A 20,581-nucleotide genomic window follows, 5' to 3' on the forward strand; every position below is an offset into this window, starting at 1 on the left:
GTAGGACTCACCTGCACGGTCCATAGTGGGTACATGGGATACTGGATGGATTAGTCAGGACTTGATTCCCAGCTCTGCCAGTCACTTGCTGTGCAAGCCACTTAGAGCCAGTGCTCTCCCCCACCCCCTGAAAGATTCCCCACGGGGCTGAGTCCAGAGGTCCCCAGCACCCGCAGCTCCCATTGACTTCACTGGTGGGTGCTCAACACCTCTGGGAACAGGCCCAAGGTGTCTCCAGGCTGGGCTCCCAAATACAGAGGCACCCAAACATCAGAGACACTTACGAAAATGTTGGTTCCCCCTCCTTCCATGCCTTAGCTCCCCCATCAGTGAATCAGGGCTCATGGTACTGAGCCACCTGGCTGGAGGGGCTCCTGGAGGGGTCACTGACGATGCTTTGAGATCGCTGCTCCAGTAGCACGGCCATTCGCCTAACACGTACAAACCTCTCACCTCTGCTGGCCGTCACGTACACGCACTTCTTCTCCTTGCTGATTGGCCGCGGCTTGCCCGGCGCCCAGGAGATGAAGTTCAGGAGGGAGCCATCGGACCATCTGCAGAAGGCAAGGGCGGGAAGTGTCAACAGCTGCATGTGATAGGGGGTGGGAGACAAGGCTACCGAGTAGGCAGGCAGGCTCTCGCACTCGGAGCCGGGTCTGAGAAGTGGTGATTCCTGCAGCGCAGGCTCCTTGCTGGGCAGCTCTCCTTGCACCCCCTGCTGCTGCCCATTCAGCTGGATGTACTTACCCGCCATGGGCCGCTTATAATCAAGAGGGTGGGCTTCAAAGCAGCCAGTGTGGTGGAACAGCTAAGGAGTAATTCTGCTCCCATCCAAGCCCAGGGGAGCCTGGTCACCGACTTCAGGGGAGATGGGGCCAGGAGAGAGTCCTGTGTGCAGGTATCACTGCTGCCCTCTGCTGGTGGCACAGGCAGACCTGCGCAAACATGGGGCTGGAGCTCCTATTCCACTCCCAGGCCAGGCACCCATCATTGCAGACCCCCTGACCACCGGAGCTCCCAGACTAATGTTAGACAAGACGTGTCTGGCGAAAGGAGAGTGGGAAAGGGGAATGGGGTGGAGACTGTGTGTTTACACCATGAAGGCCCATGCATAGCACCACAGACTACATCTGGGTGAATTCTCACTCCTGGGGCAGAAGGTTTAAATACCCCATCAACTGAGTGCAGCCCACACCCGCTCACCACGTCACGCTGGCCCTCTTCTAACAGTGCTTTAATCTCATGCAGAGCTCCACGAGCCTGCCACAGGCTTAGCCAACGGGGGCTGGCTGGTTAGTGCAGCAGCAGAGGCTCGTGCTTTAAGACACAAGTTTGATGCCCAATGCCGACGGCCCACCCGGGGAATGGCACTGCACTTGCTGGAATGAAACTTGCAGCAGCAGCTGCTCGAGGATGTGCTGCAGCCTGCCTGGAGGTGCTGATGGGAGCAGAGCAATGGCGCTCCAACCCAGCAGAGGGGGAGGTAGCTGGGCCTGCTTTCCTCATGACTTGTGCTCGGCGTGAATAGAGCTGGCTTTTCAGCATTGGTCACTTGCTCTCTAGGCTGGAGAGACTCCGTGCTCAGTCTTTAGGGGGGTGGCAAGATTTCCAGACCACTCTTCCGGGAGTGAGCAATGAGACTCCTTCCTGCTCTCCCAGACTTACATGCAATTCTCACTGACGTCAGCAGGGGGCAAGTGTCTATCTGAGGGCAGAATGTTGCCCCCCCAGCTAAGGCATTTCCAGCTGGGATGAGCTGAGGAGTCCAGAGTCCTGCCCCAGTGTCCCCCCCACAATTGGAATTTAACGTGGGGTTCCCGGTTGGATTTGCATAATCCTCGTTACAGGGGGGAGGCATGAAGGAAGGTGAGAGGATGCATGGGGAAGGCGGGGGGGGGGGGCAAACTCAACTCACTTGAATCGCCCATCGTTTTCATAGGTGTGCAACCCGATCCACCAGTGCTGCTCCTGGCCTCTGGAGAACTGGGGAAACAAAACACAGGACACGTCAGTGTCACAGGCAGAGCCGAGAAGAGCAAATCCAGCAGGGTCTCATTCAGCTAATGCCTTCTCCGTCGGGATCTACAGGAGCCGCCTAAGCCCAGTCCTTGGTCTGGGCTGCGGCCAGCAGTTTCTCCAGGATTTCCCAGGGCCTAGAACCCGGCACAGGTGCCCCGTGGCTATTACGGGCTGGCTGGGCGATGAGCTGTGTGCAGCCTCCCCTTCCCTCCCAGACCCTGCGGTGCCTTTCTCAGAAGGGGAAGATGCTCAGTACTCACCCACCCTCCTCCTCCTCCCTTTTCTTCATGTAGCAGCTTGGCGGGACCAATGAGATGCTTTCGCTGGTGCCAGTCAGTGGCTTCATGCACCAGCCAGTGCAACGCACCACACCCCTAAGGCCAGGCCAGAATCAGTTATACTGGGGTAAATCCAGTAACTCTGCTGGCGTTGGCTGATGCCCGGTGAAATTACACCCTTGCGACCCTGCTCTGGCTTTAATGATGGGAAGGGAGGATTCTCCACAACTGTGCAGACCTGCTTCCTGCCGAACGCCAGCGGTCAGTGACACGCAGGTGTCCAACAATGGCCCATGGATGCCCCACACTTGGCTACGTTCTCCTACCTTCTTCAGGCTCTGGCCCAAAAAATCCAGCTCGGCTTGGTTATGAACAGACACCAGCTCAGCTTGAAACCAGGTGCAGATCCGCTGAGCCTGCACCCAGGTTGAGTGATGCTCAAAGAATTTGTATTCTGCTTCCTGATATTTCACCCACTCTTTGCTGCCTGTGGACACAGAAGCAGAGACAAGACGAGGCTGTGCATTGTGACGCAGGCTCAGCCGGGGGAGGCAGTGACGGAGCGAGGAGAGAATCTGTTCTTACAGTAACAGGCCCATCAGCAGCCCTCTGTACAGCTTCCTTTGCATCTGTCACTCTTGCCACAGGTGCTGGAATGCAACAAGCAAGGGGTTCTCCCTTTGGCAAGCTGGAGACGTTTTAGTACCGTGAGAAACTGACCGTGCAAATGAAGAGTGGAGCCCACGCTGTGCGAGCTTTCCCTATGCAGCTCTACCAGTGCCCCTCACACCTGATGTGCAGCCCCTCCCGCTGTTTCAGCTCTGAGATCTCCCTGAATTCCTGTTCAGGCCCCTCAGTCCTGATCTCCAGCATCCTGCACTAGTCCCCGCCTGGCCCTCCTCCCCCAGCTCTGCTGTTGGCCCTCAAGCCGGAGCTACACTCCCCGTGTCATGGCAGTCTTGCCTTCACCACTGCCTTGTCAGTTCTGCCAATTTCCCTTACTCCTGACCTGAAGCGCTCTCTGCTGCTCTAGACTCGGGGCCCCCAGCAGCACAGCTCTGCCGATGCACTTTAGTCCTGCTCTGCTATCCCAGCCCTCCCCCCTTGCCTCCCTGCTCTGTTGATTCTGCACAGCTCTTCCACCCCGACCGCACCGCCGGGGTTCTGGGGCAGAGTGCTCTAAGCAAGCCATGCTGCATGGGGATCGGGTCACGTTCAGGGGGCAGGCAGAGGGCAAATGCCTCACACTTTGGCTCCTCCCTTGCACTTCCAGCGGGGACTCACAAGGTGGGTAGTTAAGGCCACGGCTCCCACGCTCCTGGGCCCAGAACGAGTCTGAGGGTGCCCTGGGTTGCTCTCCAATGGGATCAATGCATATTTGTGGCTGAGGGCATTTATCCACCAACGCCATCCCCCTTTTTGGCACTGCGCGGCTGCTGGCCCTTACTGAACAGTAGTGACATCCAAGCCAAGGTTGAGCAAACCCTTAGGGACGGGTCAGTATCTGGGGTGGGGGAGCAGCACACCACGGGAGTTCACCTGCAGACGGAAGGACGGGCTCTGTGTTGTCCTCGTTACACATCAGCACAGCTGTGCCCCAGTGGGGAGCCTGACCAGTGTGGGAAGGACAGCACCACCCCTCGCTCTGGGCACCTCAGGATTGCACAATGGCCCCTCCAGAGACACACTCAAATATTCAGCCTCTTTCCAAACTAGCATTCTAGCTTTGCAGCCCACTAACCCCTGGGGCCAACTGCATCCTGGGCCTCAAGAACAGCTGCCTGTTTGGTTTAGTAACTGTCGCTTTGGGTTATGGCCCAGAGCCCCTCTTCCCTGCCGCTGCTGAGACCCTGATGCCCAACAGAACAAATTCACTCCTGGGAGAACTCTAGTGACTCCTCTGGGGTTGCGCCTCCTCACACGCTGGATGAATTTTGTCCATCAGACATCCAACTCTCTTTGCTGAGACATGCATCCATTTCACCCACAGCCTGCTTGTTTCATTAAACAGCATTTGCAAAACTTCACATACAGTTTGGAGAATGACTAATCTTGTGGCTGGAATGCAGGTTTGGGAGCCAGGACTCCTGGGTCCTTGTGTGATGCTGGGCAAGTCATGCTGCTGCCGTGTGCCTCAGTTTCCCCCTCTGTAAAATGGGGCCAGTGATACTGACCGAGCTCCAATGAGGTTTATGAAGCTTTGATCATTAATGTTGTTGGGTGGGAGGCACCATGGAAGGACAGACATGTCCACACAGGGGAGACAGATGCTTTGTTGGACAGGCACTCAGTCATGCAATGTGGATGCAAACAGGGGAGATGCACACAAGAGGCAGACTCTTCCCAGATACACGCACATCCCACAAGATCATAGAATCATAGACAATCAGGGTTGGAAGGGACCTCAGGAAGTCATTTAGTCCAACCCTCTGCTGAAAGCAGGACCAATCCCCAGACAGATTTTTGCCCCAGATTCCTAAGTGCCCCCCTCAAGGATTGAACTCACAACCCTGGGTTTAGCAGGCCAATGCTCAAACCTCTGAGCTATCCTTCGCTCCTCCCCCTGCCCCCTGCAACAAACACATGCCCTGGGGATGCGGGCATGCTCATCAGGGGAGGCAGACAGCAGGGGATGCGCAGAGACTCCAATGTATACGGAAACCTCCAAGAGATGATTCAGTAACACACCTTGGGTGTGTATCTCTGGCTCCTTCACGTCAGCACCTGTTCAAACACAGAGGAGAAAGGGGATGAGGGAGGGATGAGCGATGCTCCTGAATTCAGCTCAGCTCCTGCCTGTGGGCCTCAGCAGCTCAGATTTCTGCAAGGAAGACGCTTTCCCCCTCTACGTTCAGGCCTGTGCCACGTCTGAAGAATCCACTCAGACTGATTTCAATTAAATAAAAGTAACTTCCCAAGCCAAGTGGTTTTGGCTGGCAGCAGCTTCCTCTGGCTTTCATACCGCTTCTGAATTATGGATCACCTGCTACTGGAGCCTGCTGACATTCTCGGGCTCTGCTGTCCACGACCTGAGGGGGGTGGGATGTGTATGGATAATGACCTCTAATCACAGGGCTATCAGAGCAGTGCAGCAGCTGTTGGCACCTGCAGGGGGTCTGTGGTGATGGGAGGGAGAAGGGGAATTTTTATTTCATGAATTTGGAGCTGGTGAAAAGGTGCAGGACAGACGTCCCTAGCGAGAGACGCCCCCCTGTGAATCCACAGGGCAAGCATTGCATGGACAATAGCAGCAGCAGCTTCACACACCCACTGCCTGCAACCCTGACTGGGAATCACACAGGCCAGAATTCAAAAGCAATCAGCACTCCCAGCTGCGACCAGCTTTTCCCAATTGCTCGGCCCCCAGCGCGATGAGGCCTTATGAAAAATCTGGCCCTAAATCTCACCATGGGGGGCTGGGGAGTGGTGCTGGGGTTTGAGGACTTGGGAAAAAAATCCAGCCCTTATCTGGGTGCCTAAGAGTGAACTGAGCTCTTTGGAAAGTTTGTCCCTTGGTGTCTATTGGAGATTTGATCAATTTAGCAACTGGACCGAGGCTCCGGACACTTTGAAGACAGGCCACTGAGGAGCTCTCAGGCTTCTGGTAATGACTTTGGGGGCAGTGCCAACCTGCCCTGGAGTGCAAGCCAGACTCCAAACCCCAGACTCAGTCCCCCCAGCCAGCCAGCTCCCTGCAAATCAACCCATGGTTTCAGTTTTTGCTCCGGCAGCAGTGTCCTCAGAAGCCCCTGCATTTGCTATTTGGTCTGAAGGGGCACGAAGCATTGGGAAGATTGAAGAGATAAAAGTGCATCAAGCAAGACCCGTCCCTTCTGCTCTCTAGGGGTTCTGTGGATGTATATAAATAAACCACTCCAGCGCCACTCTGGTGGTTTACAACAGCACCAGGAACCTGAAATAACAATTCAGCCTTAAAGGCAGAGGAGTTGTGTGCCTGTGCACGTGTATATTGAGAACAGGTTTTCTAATCTATCTACACATGCACACACACCCCAACACACACACTCCAGGCATCCATTACACACACACACACACACACACTGCATCTTCCATAAACATCACAAAAAAATAATAATAATCAAGCTTAGAAACATTTTGTAATTGCTTAAATCTCATTTATCTGTAAGCTTCTGTACGCCCCAAACTTCCCTAACAAGCTCAGACATTAGCCCTTCAGGGCAACTAAGCTCATGGTACATTTCAAGATTCAGTTACCTTTGCTGGAGAGGTCTCAAAACACTAGGGCTGAGATTCTTCCATTAACAATGGGAGAAATGGATTATTTTCCATCCTGCTGTAACTCCAACAGTGGAAGGGATTTGGCTCAAAAAAGAAAAATCACCTTTATGCCAAAGCCAAATCTGAACCGTGCCAGCCCCGGAGGTGAATATTTCAGAGCGATACGAGTGCGTGAACACAGAGGGATGGGGGGTTTACAATGGAAATAGTTATAAGGACACTGACCACACCCCAACTACTATAATGATATGCATGCCTGCTACAACCGGCCTCAGTATCTCTGTGTCCCTCAGGACCCCATCGGGAACCACCTTATCTCCTGGGACATTGAGATACTAAATTCAGTAACATTTGTGAATCACTCAGAAACAGAGCTGCTGTGTGTCACAGAAAAGCCCTGTCGGAAATTAACAATTCTGTATTCAGAGCTGAGTTTGGACGATGTGCAAAAAATGATGGGAGGCAGTGTAGCCCAGGGGATGGGACTGGGACTCAGGAGACTGGGTTCAATTCCTGGCTCTGGCACTGCTTTGGCTAGGTGACCTTGGGCAAGTTACTGCCCTGCCCCCTGCCTCAGTTTCCCCATATGTAAAATGGGGATAACAATACTGACCTCCTTTATAAAGCGCTCTGAGATAAGTAGGTGAAAGACGGCTAGATAAGAGATACAGTTTTATTACTGTTAAACAAAGCTTGAGGCCACACACTGAATGATCAGGTTAAAAATTAATACTGAAGATCTGCTCATGCAGTGTGAGCACTATCCTGTGCACTGAATACGGCGGGGCCCTGTGGAAAACGGAGCGTGTGACCATGTAGTTAAAGACTGTTTCATAATGCATATACAGAACAGGGCTGAACTAAGGTTGCACAGGAAACCTTAACTCTGGAAATTCCTAACTTTGGAACGCTTTGGAATGCTTGCAGGTCTTTTTGGGTTTGTTTTTTTTTTGAGGTGCGATGTATATTTCAGAAAACTCAACCTCTCCTCACTGGTTGTGTGCTGCAAGTTTCGGGAGTCTACACTATATTCTCAAACAAACCAGCAGACTGAATCCCTGCTTTACGCAACAAACTCAATGGAACCATAAACGACTGAGTCATAACCAATTTCTCCTTATTTCAACGGCTATCCAGGGATTTGGTCCAAAACTCCTTCACAATTTGAAAATTTCAGCCATACAAATGGACAAAGTATCTGTCTTCACTTCTTGTCCCAAACTGTCACGTGGGCTTACTGTGATTAAAAACGGTTACAGCGATGGACAGCCAACATTTTAACAAAATGCTCCCACAATACTCCTCGCCTGCCGGCAAGCCTGCCTCTGTGCATGGTCATGCACAGATCAAAGGAATGAAGTCATTGGTTTTCCCATTTAAACAAAACTACTTTCTCATAAAAATAACCCGAACCGCTTGGCAAACAAACTTAAGTGCATTTGCTGAAAATATTTAGATTCCGCTCCTTAAGCCCGTCAGTGTGTTGACAGTACTGCGGGGAGTGTGGGGGAAGGGGGGGAGGTGTCTGTGTGTGTAATTTGAAGAGTGTGTGCATCTGTGTGTGTAGAGCTTTCAGGGGAGCCTTGGTGGGTGGAGATTTCCTCCCTCCAGGAATTTTTCAGAAACATCTGCAGTTTGGTGATCTTCCATTCTACCCAGGTTATTGTCCCAATCCCATCCCCGGAGTTTCTGAGTGCCTCCTGGTCGTGCTTCCAGCGATGTGACTGACACTTGTCATGTGTTCCATCTTCTCACTCATCCTCGCTCTCATTGTGTGTGGTAGGGCAGTGTTTTGCGAGGGTTGTTTGGGTTTTTTTCCCCCCCTCTCCTCAATCTAGTGCATTCTGAAGGCAGAACATTTCCTCCTCAAATGCAGCTATACATGCTCCCCAGCAAGACATCAGCTCTGGCCAGGAAAGCTTAAGGCATGTCTACACTGCAAAATGCTGTGAGTGTGTGTGTGTGTGTGTGTGTGTGTTGAGAGAGAGAGACACACACAGACACTCGTGTTAACTAACTCGGATTAAAACAGCAGTGAAGACACAGCAACCTGGGTTAACTGGATGAGTTCAACCCCAGGCTCCTGTCTAAGCTGAGGCTGAGCTGCTACGTTACCCTTTCTTCACTGCTACTTTAAGCCAAGTTAAGAACACCCTTATTTTCGCAGCGCTGACATAGCCTTGGTTACATCCAGAAAGAGGCGGCTCCATCTCAGGCAGGGAAAACTCCCTACACTGCCTTGGTGACAGATTCCAAACAAGCAGCCCCTGAGAGTCTCCATCAGTGATCCCATCAGACCCTTTTCCTACCACACAGGGGTGCTGGGAGGCTGAATTTGCCCATGTCTCTGAAGTGTTCCGAGATCAGCGTATGGAACGAATGTAACATAAGAATGGCCATACCGGCTCAGACCAATGGTCCATGTAGCCCTGTATCCTGTCTACCGACAGTAGCCAATGCCAGGTGCCCTAGAGGGAGTGACCCTAACAGGCAACGATCACGTGATCTCTCTCCTGCCATCCATCCCCACCCTCTGACAAACAGAGGCTAGGGACACCATTTCTTACCAATCCTGGCTAATAGCCATTAATGGACTTAACCTCCATGAATTTATCTAGTTCTCTTTTAAACGCTGTTATATTCCCAGCCTTCACAACATCCTCAGGTAAGAAGTTCCAGAAGTTGATTGTGCGCTGCATGAAGAACAACTTCCTTTTATTTGTTTTAAACCTGCTGCCCATTAATTTCATTTGGTGGCCACTAGTTCTTTTATTATCGGAACAAATAAATAACTTTTCCTTATCTACTTTCTCCACATCACTCGTGAGTTTATAAACTGCATTCTCCCGGCTTGCTCTGCCCCCGCCCTGTGCCCCTCTCCCCGTTACCTTTGGGCAGTTTGCAGATCCAGTCCAGCTGTGACTCACACTGCATCGGCATCCACTGCAAGGACGCCAGGTCCAGCACTGCACAGTTACGGATGTCGTCATCGTCATGGTTACTGCGGTCAAAGTTGTGGTAGAAAAACTGGGAGCCAGGAAAGATGGGCAGAGTTAGAGCCTGCACACCCACGGGAACTGGACAATTGGCCCTTATCGTCTGGTCTCCTGGTGCACGGATCAGAGGCTAGATCTGTCGATAGCACTATGGCATTCTGACTCAGAGCACAGCCAGTGCTTGATGCTTCAGATGCGAGCTAACCCCTCTCATAATGCACCCAGCCAGCTGTGCAATGCTGTACCCCCAGAGTGCCCAGCTAATCCCAGTAGCAGCAAAAGAACTGTTTGCCCCATCTCAGCCTTATTCCCTCTGCCTTACACCTCGCATCTGTGCAAAAGTGGATGTGAAAAGTTCCGGGCCAGGACAGTTGTACTTCCCATCCATTTTGGACACACGATGCAGGACATTGGGGAATGGGATCCCAATCTCTAATATGGGTCAAAAAATGATCCAGCCATTTTTCTAATATGTGGCCACAGTAGCTGTCCTGTGATGGAATCAGAGTCAGGTGGGAGCAGGGACTTGTGTCTTTCTCTCTTTCAAAGCCCAAGGCTGCAGTCACTGTCCTGTAGAAGGATCAGACACGAAGGATTAGGCCACTGGTTTTCAACCTGGGGCCTGCAGACCCCTGGGGTTCCACAGATTATGTCAAAGATTTCCAAAGGGGTCCACGCCCCCGTTCAAAATCTTTTAGGGGTCCGCAAATGATAAAGATTGAAAACCACTGGATTTGGTAAAAGGAAAGCTGAGCCTCTATGGCCTCTCCATGATCCTTTCAGACACTATACCGTCCGCCTCTGGTGGCTCTCTATCCATCCAGGGGGAAGGGAAGAGTCCCAAGGACTTTGTCAAAGAGACAAGGGGACAACCCCGCAGCCTCATCAGTATTATCCTGTCTCAATAAAACAGCTTTCAGTGCCCAAGGGGATGTCCACAATTTAAGGACTTCAATAGCTCAGACATAGCTTAGGGGTTTGTTATAGAAGTGGATGGGTAGGATTCTGTGGCCTGCTTTGTGCAGGAGGTCAGACTAGATGATCATAATGGTCCCTTCTGACCTTAAAGTCTATGAGTCGGAAAGATGAGGTGCTGGCCACATGTGGTTAGTAAAAAGCTCATAGCTCATTATGCAAGTCAGAGGATCAGATCCTCAGCGGGTGCAAACTGGCAAACCTCCGTTAACGTCAACAGAGTAACACCTGCTTGCACCAGCTCCAGATCTGTTCTGTGGTGCCCTGACCAAATTCCAAATGGGTAACAGTCACCTTCTGCCTCCCTAAAATACCCCCTGCAGACGCTGCTTCCTCTCCTGAACTACCGCACAGCACTGCTGAACAGCTGCTGTTGTCCACCCCAGAGGTGGCTGCATTTCAGCAACAGGTGAAGTGGCTCCTCTCTATCTACGTTGATGGTTTGCAGTCAGTGTGTCCAGCACTTTGAGGTCTTTGGATGCCGGTTTGCCACCCCCGCAAAGCAGGTGGCTGCCCTGCTTGCCTCTCAGCTTGTGGCACTGCTGACCTGGCACCAGTTCCTGTGCAAAGTGCATCTGCACTCACCCCAAGGCCATCGCTCCACCTCCAGCTCCTCTCTCCTCCAGGATCCCGCCGGTTCAAGCCGATCCAGAACCAGTGCTGCTCATGGATCTCTGGTTCCGATTCACTGGAAGAAACCACACGGAGCTGGTTAACTGTGGGAAGGGGAAACACTTCCTGTATCCTTCCTTTAGCATGGAGCTGGAGGGGGAGCTATTAGGAAGAACGCCCAGGGCCAGTTCTAATGCCCCCTGGATGCTCCGCAGTGCGAAGGGCAAAGCGCAGGTGGTACATCCCACAATGCATCTGCAAACATGATTTTATCCCCATCCCCAGGAATACCAGTGGAAAAAAATCACGTGCACACCCACTTCAGGCACTCGTGTGTGCATGCTTTGCCTACAGTGTACACCCTGCCTAGGCACCAGCAAAACATACACGTATGCACACGTGCACAGATACACACGGACACAGGACATACAAAATGCCACACAGGATTGGACCAACGGCCCAGCTAGTCCAAGTTACCTGTCTGAGATGGTTCAGCGGAAGGCACAGGAACCCCCTAGTAGAGAATTATGGAATAACCTGCTCATGGGGGTTTAGTAATTCTGTCATTTTGAGTTATGGCCCAGAGCTCCCCACTCCCTGCCACAGGGGAGAGGGGGGAGGGTTCCTCGGGTAATTATTTAGAGATGCAGTTTCTCATTGGCTTATGCCCTGTAACAGAAAACTTTACACTCCTTGGTTTCAATCTTTACTCTGTACCTCTGGGTGTTCTCATTATCCAGGTAAATGCCTGGAGTCCTGCCAAGCTCTTGGCCTCAAAGAGGTATTGTGGCAATGAGTTCCACGTGCCAATCATCCCTTATGGAAAAAAAGTGTTTCCTCATTTTACGGCTTGCTCCCTATTATTTCATAGAGCAGCTCCTTGTTCCGACAAGGAAGGGTAAATAGCTACACATTTCTCACCTATCTACTTGCCAATTTATATTAGTAGAGGGGTGTCCATCACCATGGGCTCTGGGCACTCGAGCCTATTCAGTATTTCATACACTTGTCAGGTGCCTCCCCATAGTTAAAAGTTCCAGTCTTTTCAGTCTCCTGTACTATGTCCACACATTTACACACACAATACGTACCTGCTCACACTCAGGTCAGTGTACACGCTTTGCCTACAAAGTCGCACGTATACACACGGCCAATCATGCACACAAGCACACACATACACACACATCTATGCACACAAATACACACACATCTATGCACACAAATACATGCAGACTCTTGTACACACAGCCACCCTCACATGGGTGCAGGAGTGTATGAGCACGTGCACAGGCACCGACATCCGTGCACATGCCTACACCCCCTTTACAACCGACTCCTCACCCGAAGATCTTGTTCAGGGTGTTGGCCACAAAATGCTCCTCCTCGTAGCTGCCCAGGCTGAGCAGCTGTGCCCCCAGGTCACGGCAGAACAGCTGGGCCAGAGTCCAGGTCTTTTTGTCCTGCAGCTTGTCGTAGTTAAACACCTGGCACGGGAGAGGGGGGCAGACTCACTGCTCTGCTCCCTGCCCAGAGTGCCCCACTATTCCCTTCTGCTGCTTCCAAGCTGCCACCCCTCTCGCCTGGGGCATGTTACACATGATGAGATGCTGAGTCTGCTCCAGCCTGACCCCAGGTGCATCTGGCTGGGCGGCCGAGGCCTGTCTGGTCAAGGTGGATTCTCACCTTTTGCAGACCAGGCACTGCCACTACTCCCCACTCCATGGCTAAGTTTCCCAAAGGTGGGAAAAATCCACGGGCAGTTGGGACCAGCTCCCCGGTGGGGGCTCCACACTGTGCATTAAAGAGCCTCAAATGCCCGCAGGTGCCATTCACAGCCTAGTGATGCACAGGGCCTGTCCTGTAGCACTGGCTGGCCTGTGCAACATGTACCAAGAGCAGCAGAATTTAGCAAGTTACAGAAGCTTAATGCTCCAGCTGAGAGTGCAGTGAGCAAGGGAGAGGGGTGGAGGCTCTCCAGAGCTGCCATCCCAAACACCTAGAGTTAGGAAAGCCTCTTGGCTAGCTCCGCTGCCTCCCAGCCTGCAGCATCCAGTCCTGCAGATGAGAAACTGGCTCGGACAGGCAGCCTGCTTTCCATTCTCCACAATGACAGCAGCAGAGAGACAGACCCAGAGTGATGTAATTACCCCCTCCCTCCGGCCCTTAGCTGCTGTGCAGCTCCTCACACACTAAGGCCAAGGCCCAAGGAGCCTTCTCCACCACTCCCTGCCCAGGAGCCAGCTACACTGCCGGTGCTTGGGCTCTGGATGCCCACGGACTGGCGGAGTCCAGCACCTCCAGCAGCACTGGCTCCTCAATGCATTTGGGGAGAGCAGGCGCACAACTCTGTCCTGCCCTCTTGCCAGCCAGGAGGGCTGGAGGGGCGCACGGGGGAGGAACAGCTCACCTTGGAACTAGGCCGAGCAGCAGGAGGTACATTGTCTGCCCCGCCCATGCAAACCTCCAGGAGCTTCTGCCAGGCTGCTGTGCCTCTGCACCCCGCCTCCAGGGCTGGGCCGTGGCTTGAAGGCATCCTGCCTGGGGAGGGCGTGTGCATGACAGACTCAGTCTGGCTTCCCTGGGTGCACACTCACTCCCTTCCCTCGCTCTTTACAACCGCTGCTGTCTCAGCAGCCTTGCAAGGTCACCTGGTTTCCCTGCAGTGGTGTCTGTGGTCATGGTTAGCACAGGGTTGCCAGGTGTCCGGTTTTCGACTGAACAGTCCAGTTGAAAAGGGGACCTGGCAATGTCTGGGCAGAGGTACTTACCAGACACCAGAAGTCCCGTTACCGTGGGCATGACGGAAGGGAAGGGTGGAGAGGATCTAGCTAGAAAGAAGAGGGAGGGGAGACTGAAGCAAGCAGGGGCAAGGCCTTGGGGGAAGAGGGACACAAGGGGTGGGGACTCGAAGGGGACAGACAGAATGGGGGGAGGGGAGAGGAAGGGAGGGGTTCTGGTTGTCAGCAATTAGAATGTTGGCAATCCTAGGCTGGCAGCTTTGGGGTGGGATGTAGCCACCCCAAGGACACAGAACGTGTGTGTACACCACATGCTAACACCCGGACTTTCAGTGTTTCCAGCCCTGTGCTCGAGTGTCCATGCTGAACCGCAAACCGGGGCTTACACTTGCTGGACCCAGGTCTCACAGCCACGCTAACGCATCCACACCGCACTACACAGAGTTTCTGACTTGGATGTGCAGCCTGAGCTGCGTCTACACTGCAAAATGACTGGGCTTGGTCTCCATCCCACCCACTAGCAGTGTCCTAGGACCCGATCCTAAGTGTTCACTAACCGGAGTCAGACTGATTTCCATGTGGATGGAAGTGGGGCTTGGATTCAAACCTGAACCAGGGCCTGGATTTAGTATACAGTGTAGACAAACCAGAGAACCCTGCTGTCTTCCCTGGGACACGCTGGCTTTAGCAAGTGCAGGGCCCGACTCGTGGGGCTTGTACTCACCGGGCGGCGCTCCAAGTCTTCGGCAGCACTTTGGATTGCTGCACTCCAGCCGGGGGAGGGGGCCGCAGAGCTTGCAGCGTTCTGGCCAGGGAAGCGGGGCCGCATGCTTAGAGCTGTCTGCCCGCGCTCCGGCCGGAGGAGCGGGGCCGCGGGACTTGCCGCTCTGGCTGGGTGCTGGGCCCGATTCGGGGGAATTGGCCTAAAGCCGTCCCTGCTTCTTACCTTGTAGCAATGTCGGAGCTTGGGGTCCGAGCTCCATCCCTGGGGGCATGAGCCGGTGAGGCTGGGCGTCGGGTATGGGGCTGGTAACTCGGGGTTCACCGGGGTGCCCAGGTTCTGCCTGCAGATGTATTTGGCCTTGAACGTGCTGCAGTTCTTCACCTCCCATAGCCCCATGGAGCTCCCCGTGGCCAGGGCGACGCAGCCGCCTTTGTTGTAACCTGGAACACTCGTGGAAAGGGGGCAGAGAGGGGTACAAGATTTGAGTCTAGATAGTGGTGTGTGGAACCTGGCCACCTACCCCTGATGTAACAGGCCCCTGCCTAGGGATATCTTCGCTGGTCCTTCCCCCTGCCACTGGGTGGGCACCAAGTAGACAGCATGAGTACAGACCCCACTGCTGCCCTGAGGCATCCAGAAGCAGGGGAGGCATGGCTAGCGGTGCCACCCTCCAGAGGGTAGAATGGGTGGGGAATGGAGAAGTTATGCAACGGGGAAGGGGGATGAGTGGGACCGATCCCCTCCCCCTCAGGGCAACTGGGCCCATAGGAAGTTGAAATGGATCAGAGCTGCCAGGGGCAGGCAGGAGCATCCCCTACAGGATGCGCCCCAGTGTCTCCTGCTCACTGGTTCCCATATTGGGGCTGCCATGGGAGCTGGCCCCACAGCCCAAGAGATTGGATTGTTATGGCGTTTTCCTTTGTCCAGTTCCCTCCCACAGCTCTTTGTTATCCCCACTGTGCGCTGCTCCAGATGGCTGCCCTCTCTGCTTGGGGTCTACTCCCTTCACATCCAGGAAGATACGGAGGTAGAAAGAGCTGCCGCCATTAGCTGGCCACTGCTCCTCTGGCCATTGGCCTCTGGCCCTGCGCTCCTTGCCACGGCAATGCTCAGGGAACACAGGCTGCCATGTGTCTTGCGGGGGAGGAGAATTATGGGAAATTGGGGGAGGGAACGAACACCCCACCCCACCCCCCAGCTGGCTTCTGTGCCATTACCGGGCTGATCGCGGTTCCAGTGGGTGTACATGACCTCGTCACCGCTCAGCCAGCGGAAAGCGCCTGTCTCATTGATGTCCTGCAGCGCCGTCCAGAAATACTCCCTGTCCCAGCCATAGATGAGGCTGCTGACGTACGCCTGCTCAAACCTGACATGGGACAGCAGTGAGATGCTCTGCAGTTAATCTTCCTCCTCTGTGGCTCTGGCCCTGAGACACAGGCCTATTCCCGCCCTGAGCCCTAGGGCCTGGCGCTTTGACTCAAGCTGTAGTGACTCAGACTTCTAGCATTTGGGAACCCCAGTTCAATCCCCAGCAGCTGTCACGCAAGGAGTACAGTCTCAGGTGCTTCCTGCTGTGTCCCCTGCTAATTAACTCTGCCATTTGTTACTCCTGGGGGAATTCTGCACCAAAAAATTAAAAATTCTGTGCACAATATTTTAAAATTCTGCAAAATTCTGCATATTTTATTTGTCAAAATAACACAATATAATCACACCAGTTTCAATTATTTTTGGTCATTTATTTCAAAATACCTCTCAGCAAATATGTCTGTAACAATACAGACAACAAAGAACAATTCAGGAAATGTTTTTTTGACAAATAGATTCTTTACTGGGCCTATCAATACAGAATTCTGAGTAACAATTCATTTAAACTACAATATAGAAACGTATTTCCCGCCCCCCTGCGCAGTGCAAAGGCTTTGGGGAGTCAGGGGTAACCGAGAAGGTGAGGGAGAAGGAAGTAAATTGTTGGGAAAGAACCTGGGTGTGAACTTGGAGGGTTGTTGGGTATGGGTGGGAAAGGTACGGAACAGGTTTTTTTGGGGGGGGGAGGGGGGGTTTGGAAGAGATTGTTAGGGAGCTTCCCCCATGCAAACCCTCGCTGACCTCAGCCTCTCCCATTCAGTCAGTCTCATCTGCCCCTGTGCCCCCACTCAGCCACTCCCATCCCTATGTGTCTCTGTACCTCCCTCTCACCTATGGCACTGGTTCCATTCCCATTTAGCCCTTGCCCCGTCTGACCACCCTACAGCACCCCATGCTGTCTGTCCCCTCATAGCCCCTGTCTCCTGACCTGGCCTGATAAACTCTGAGAAGAAGGCAGCTCTCTCTCTTCCCTCGCTGGCCTTGAGCTGCAGCTTTGTTCTATCACCACAGCACCCTCTCATGACAAAAGGCGGAACTGCAGCAACATTTCTGCAGAACCCTTTTTTGTGCGCAAAAAAATTAGAAATCTGCAGGGCTCATTAATTATTCACATCCACAGTAGCACAGAATTCCCCCAGGAGTATCCTGTGGTAAGTACCATTATCCTTATTACATAGATGGGGGAAAATGGGATGTGACTTGCTTCAAGACTGCACAGCCAGCCACTCAGTGGCAGAGCTAGAAATAGAAACCAGGGTACTCCCTCCCCATCCCTTCTTCAGACCACAGGCCATCTCTGCTAATGAAATATTCAGCACCAAGCCGGGGGGTAGGGGATGGGACTCCAGCGACCTCAGCTAGGGTTATGGATGTGTCCCAGAGGGAATGGAATGGAATGGAAGCCGAACACTCATGGCAGCAGAGCTAATCCCCAGAGTGCACCCACCTATTGGTGATGGTGACGAGGGTGGCCCCGTAGTCAATGCACATCTTCCGTGCATCGCTGTAGGTCACACGGTCTTCTCCTAGCCAATAGCAAGAGGGGCTGTGCCATTTCCAGCCCTGGGGAAAGAGAAGACAATGATGGTAAGACATCTTGCAGACTTTAGTACCATCTGAGCAGATGTGCTTTCCAAACGTCCTTTACCCACAATGCATAATTGTCCAGTGGAACTCGGTGCTACAAGATGTTACTGAGGCCAGGAGCCTAGCAGGATTCAGAAAAGGGATCAGATATGCACATGAATAAGAACCACCTCTGCAGATCCACTAGCTAGAATAAAACAATCTGCTGGGGATATAAACCCTCTTGGTTCAGGCCACAAAAAACCACTGATGGCCAGAAAGAGCTTCTGCCACAGACGCATTATTGAATGAGAGTCCACTAGGGGGTTCCTTGCATCCTCCTCTGAAAGCAGCTGATGCTGGCCATGCTTAGAGGCAGGAGACTGGCCTATGATAGACACTGGGTTTCATCCAGTCTGGCAATCCCTATGCAAACTAACTAGAATTACTTAGTGTTGTGTCTCATCCAAAAGCCAGCGGCAAAGGGCCCCCTGCAACTCCTGGGGCACTGGGCTCAGCATGGCTTCAGAGGGAAGAGCGCCACGACCTGATTCACCACCATCACTTCCTGGGTTTTTCTTGGGAGGTCTCCCATCCACAGGCTAACCCGGCTTGACCCTGTTTATCTGGTGAGATCTAACAAGATTGCAGTCCAAGAGGTCGGGGCTGCAGAAAAAACACTGAAGCAGCTTCAAAGTAACAGAAAAATCTGTGTTGCCAACATCCCACCCCCGAGTGGAGGTTCAGGGAGGGGAATACAATCCCCTCCTTATGCGGGAAAGCCAAGTCCCACCGCAGTCCACTTTAATAGCCCTGGTTTGCTGATGCTGGAGCCTCTCTGGATTTGGGGACACAATAGGGTCTATTCTCTGCCAGAGCAGACGGCAGGAGGGACTGTGCAGAGAGCTCCAGAAACGCTTGGCAAAGGCACTGGCAGCCACGGCTGCATGAGGTGGGAGGAAGGAGGCTTGATCGCTGCAGAGAAAGAGAGGAAGAGTGAAAGGAAACACTCTGAACAAAAGAAAGAGCCGGGAGGGTTTTCCTTGCCCAGCCTGAGGCCAGGGTGGGGGAGAAGGAATGAGGGGCTCGGCTGGAGAAATTGGCCTTGCTCAGGCCTGGGTCACACTGCCACTCTCCCACACCCTAGGGAAGCTAACAAATCATGTGTGGTCATGTCAGGCTAAGCCATTCATCCACGCCATGGGGCCCGCATCCCCCTCCCTATAGCCACTCCGAGTCCCTGCACTCCAGTCCAGGGCGCAAAAGCCCATTGTCTCTGCCTTCGCTAGCTACGCACACCGCTACAACCCACCTCCCACCAACTTCAGCGCCGCCAGCCCGACCGCGACATCTCCCATAGGTGACAGCAAAGAGCCGGGCGCCGGGCAGAACACAGAGTCGCGCATTATCTTTATGCCTTACAGAAGTGAGAGGCAAACCCAGCTAATGAATCCTCACAACCAGAAGCGCAGTTACGTCCAATATGCCAAGGAGGGATGTCAACAGGCTGGAGGGCATGTTCCCTTATCCGTACCTACCTCTACAACGCCCCTGCAAGATAGGTAAGAATTATCATCTACATTTTGCAGATGGGGAAACTGAGATAACGACCACGACGGAGGGGCCTTCCCAAGGCTCACCGAGGGCATTAGCGTCTGGTCCAGGATGTGAACTCCCAAGTTCCTGGCTCCCACTGGCTGGGCTGCGATGATTTAGTTGGGAATTGGTCCTGCTTTGAGCAGGGGGTTGACTAGAACCTCCTGAGGTCCCTTCCAACCCTGACATTCTATGATTCTTAGATTGCTTTACTCAAAGAACTTGCCTGAAAGTGCTTGGAAACCTTTGCATCAAGCACTGCCCGTTCTGAGCTTGCTCCTGCTGGAATGCAGCACGCGACAGGGACAATGGCCTTATGCAAACTCCAACTCTCTTTTTTTGTTGGACTTCCAGCAAAACCTGGGGCAGAAAGTCCCCCACAGCAACTAGATAATTATCCAGCCAAATATGCAGAGGATTCTAGTTGCACAGTGGCATGACAGGTGCCTTTCCCCGAGTTATGCAGAGGGCACAGGCACCAAATTTTATTTTTCCAGGTGGGTGCTCAACCCCACTCCAACTCTTCCCCAAGGCCCCACCCTGTCTCCACCTCTTCCCACCCCTGCTTCGCCCCCCCCACCAACTGCTTGCTGCCTGCCCTGAGTGCCTCCTGCCAGCCAGCTGATCGGCGTCCCTGCCGAAAAGCTGTTGTTGGTGGGTGCTTGAGCCACAGAGCACCCATGAAGTTGGCACCTATGGCAGAGGAGCTCCGGCCCCAGACAGCCAACGGACTGAAGAGACAACATGCAAAGACGGACTGGGAGGTGAGGGAAAGTCTCAGAAGACAGCGGCTCAAGCTACAGAATGAAGCCCTGAGCGCCAAGAAACATGGCGATTATTTCTCAAGGACCCTAGAGCTCGCTGGGGGTCCCTGGCTGGCAAACAGGAAGAATGTGATCCTGCCCCAGGAAAGCCCACAATCAAGAGATGAGACAGAAAGAAGGAAGAGCAGCTGGGAACACTGGAGTCACGCAGAGAGGGGGCCTGGTGCCTCTTCGTGCATGGCTTCTGAGCCAACACCACCGGTGTTAATTATTGTTTCACTCCAGCCGAGTTGATTTTGTTTGTAAGGAGCAGAGCTGCAGTGACGATAGCGCCTTTCAGCCGAGGGCCTCCAGGCAAAGGTGGGTCAGGATCGTCAGCCTCAGCTTACCAGTGGGGTAACTGAAGCCCAGGGGAGGCAGGAATACAAACAGAACCCAAGAATCCTGGCTCCCAATCCCCACCAAGGAGCACTGCTTGCTGTGGGCTCCTGCACCCGCCTTTCACTTCCAGTGTGGAGAGCGTGAGACTGAGCCCTGTTGTCCTCTCACCCAGATTTGATACCAATATATCTCCATTAACGGTCATGGAGTTACTGCTGCTTTACCCTGGTGTAAGCAACGGGAGACTGGCTGTGACACCAGGAGTTGAACTCGCATCTTCTCGGTGGGTTCTAATCCCAGGCTG

The 20,581-nt window shown here is 53.2% G+C and overlaps 1 protein-coding gene across 1 annotated transcript in view; it reads right to left on the reverse strand.

The window, feature by feature from the left end:
* MRC2 (mannose receptor C-type 2) overlaps nt 1-20,581 on the reverse strand; it is an 88,642-nt gene that overhangs the window by 10,933 nt on the left and 57,128 nt on the right. The window contains exons 10-19 of the mRNA XM_032805469.2: nt 17,418-17,533; nt 15,820-15,968; nt 14,825-15,042; nt 12,482-12,624; nt 11,114-11,216; nt 9,446-9,584; nt 4,986-5,021; nt 2,624-2,784; nt 1,916-1,983; nt 454-554 (exon numbers count right to left, since the gene is read on the reverse strand). Of these exons, the coding sequence (XP_032661360.1) occupies nt 454-554; nt 1,916-1,983; nt 2,624-2,784; nt 4,986-5,021; nt 9,446-9,584; nt 11,114-11,216; nt 12,482-12,624; nt 14,825-15,042; nt 15,820-15,968; nt 17,418-17,533 (1,234 nt within the window). The remainder of the gene's footprint in view (nt 1-453; nt 555-1,915; nt 1,984-2,623; nt 2,785-4,985; nt 5,022-9,445; nt 9,585-11,113; nt 11,217-12,481; nt 12,625-14,824; nt 15,043-15,819; nt 15,969-17,417; nt 17,534-20,581) is intronic.

This window comes from Chelonoidis abingdonii, chromosome 21 (genome assembly GCF_003597395.2).
Source record: "Chelonoidis abingdonii isolate Lonesome George chromosome 21, CheloAbing_2.0, whole genome shotgun sequence".
NCBI classification, from domain to species: domain Eukaryota; kingdom Metazoa; phylum Chordata; order Testudines; family Testudinidae; genus Chelonoidis; species Chelonoidis abingdonii.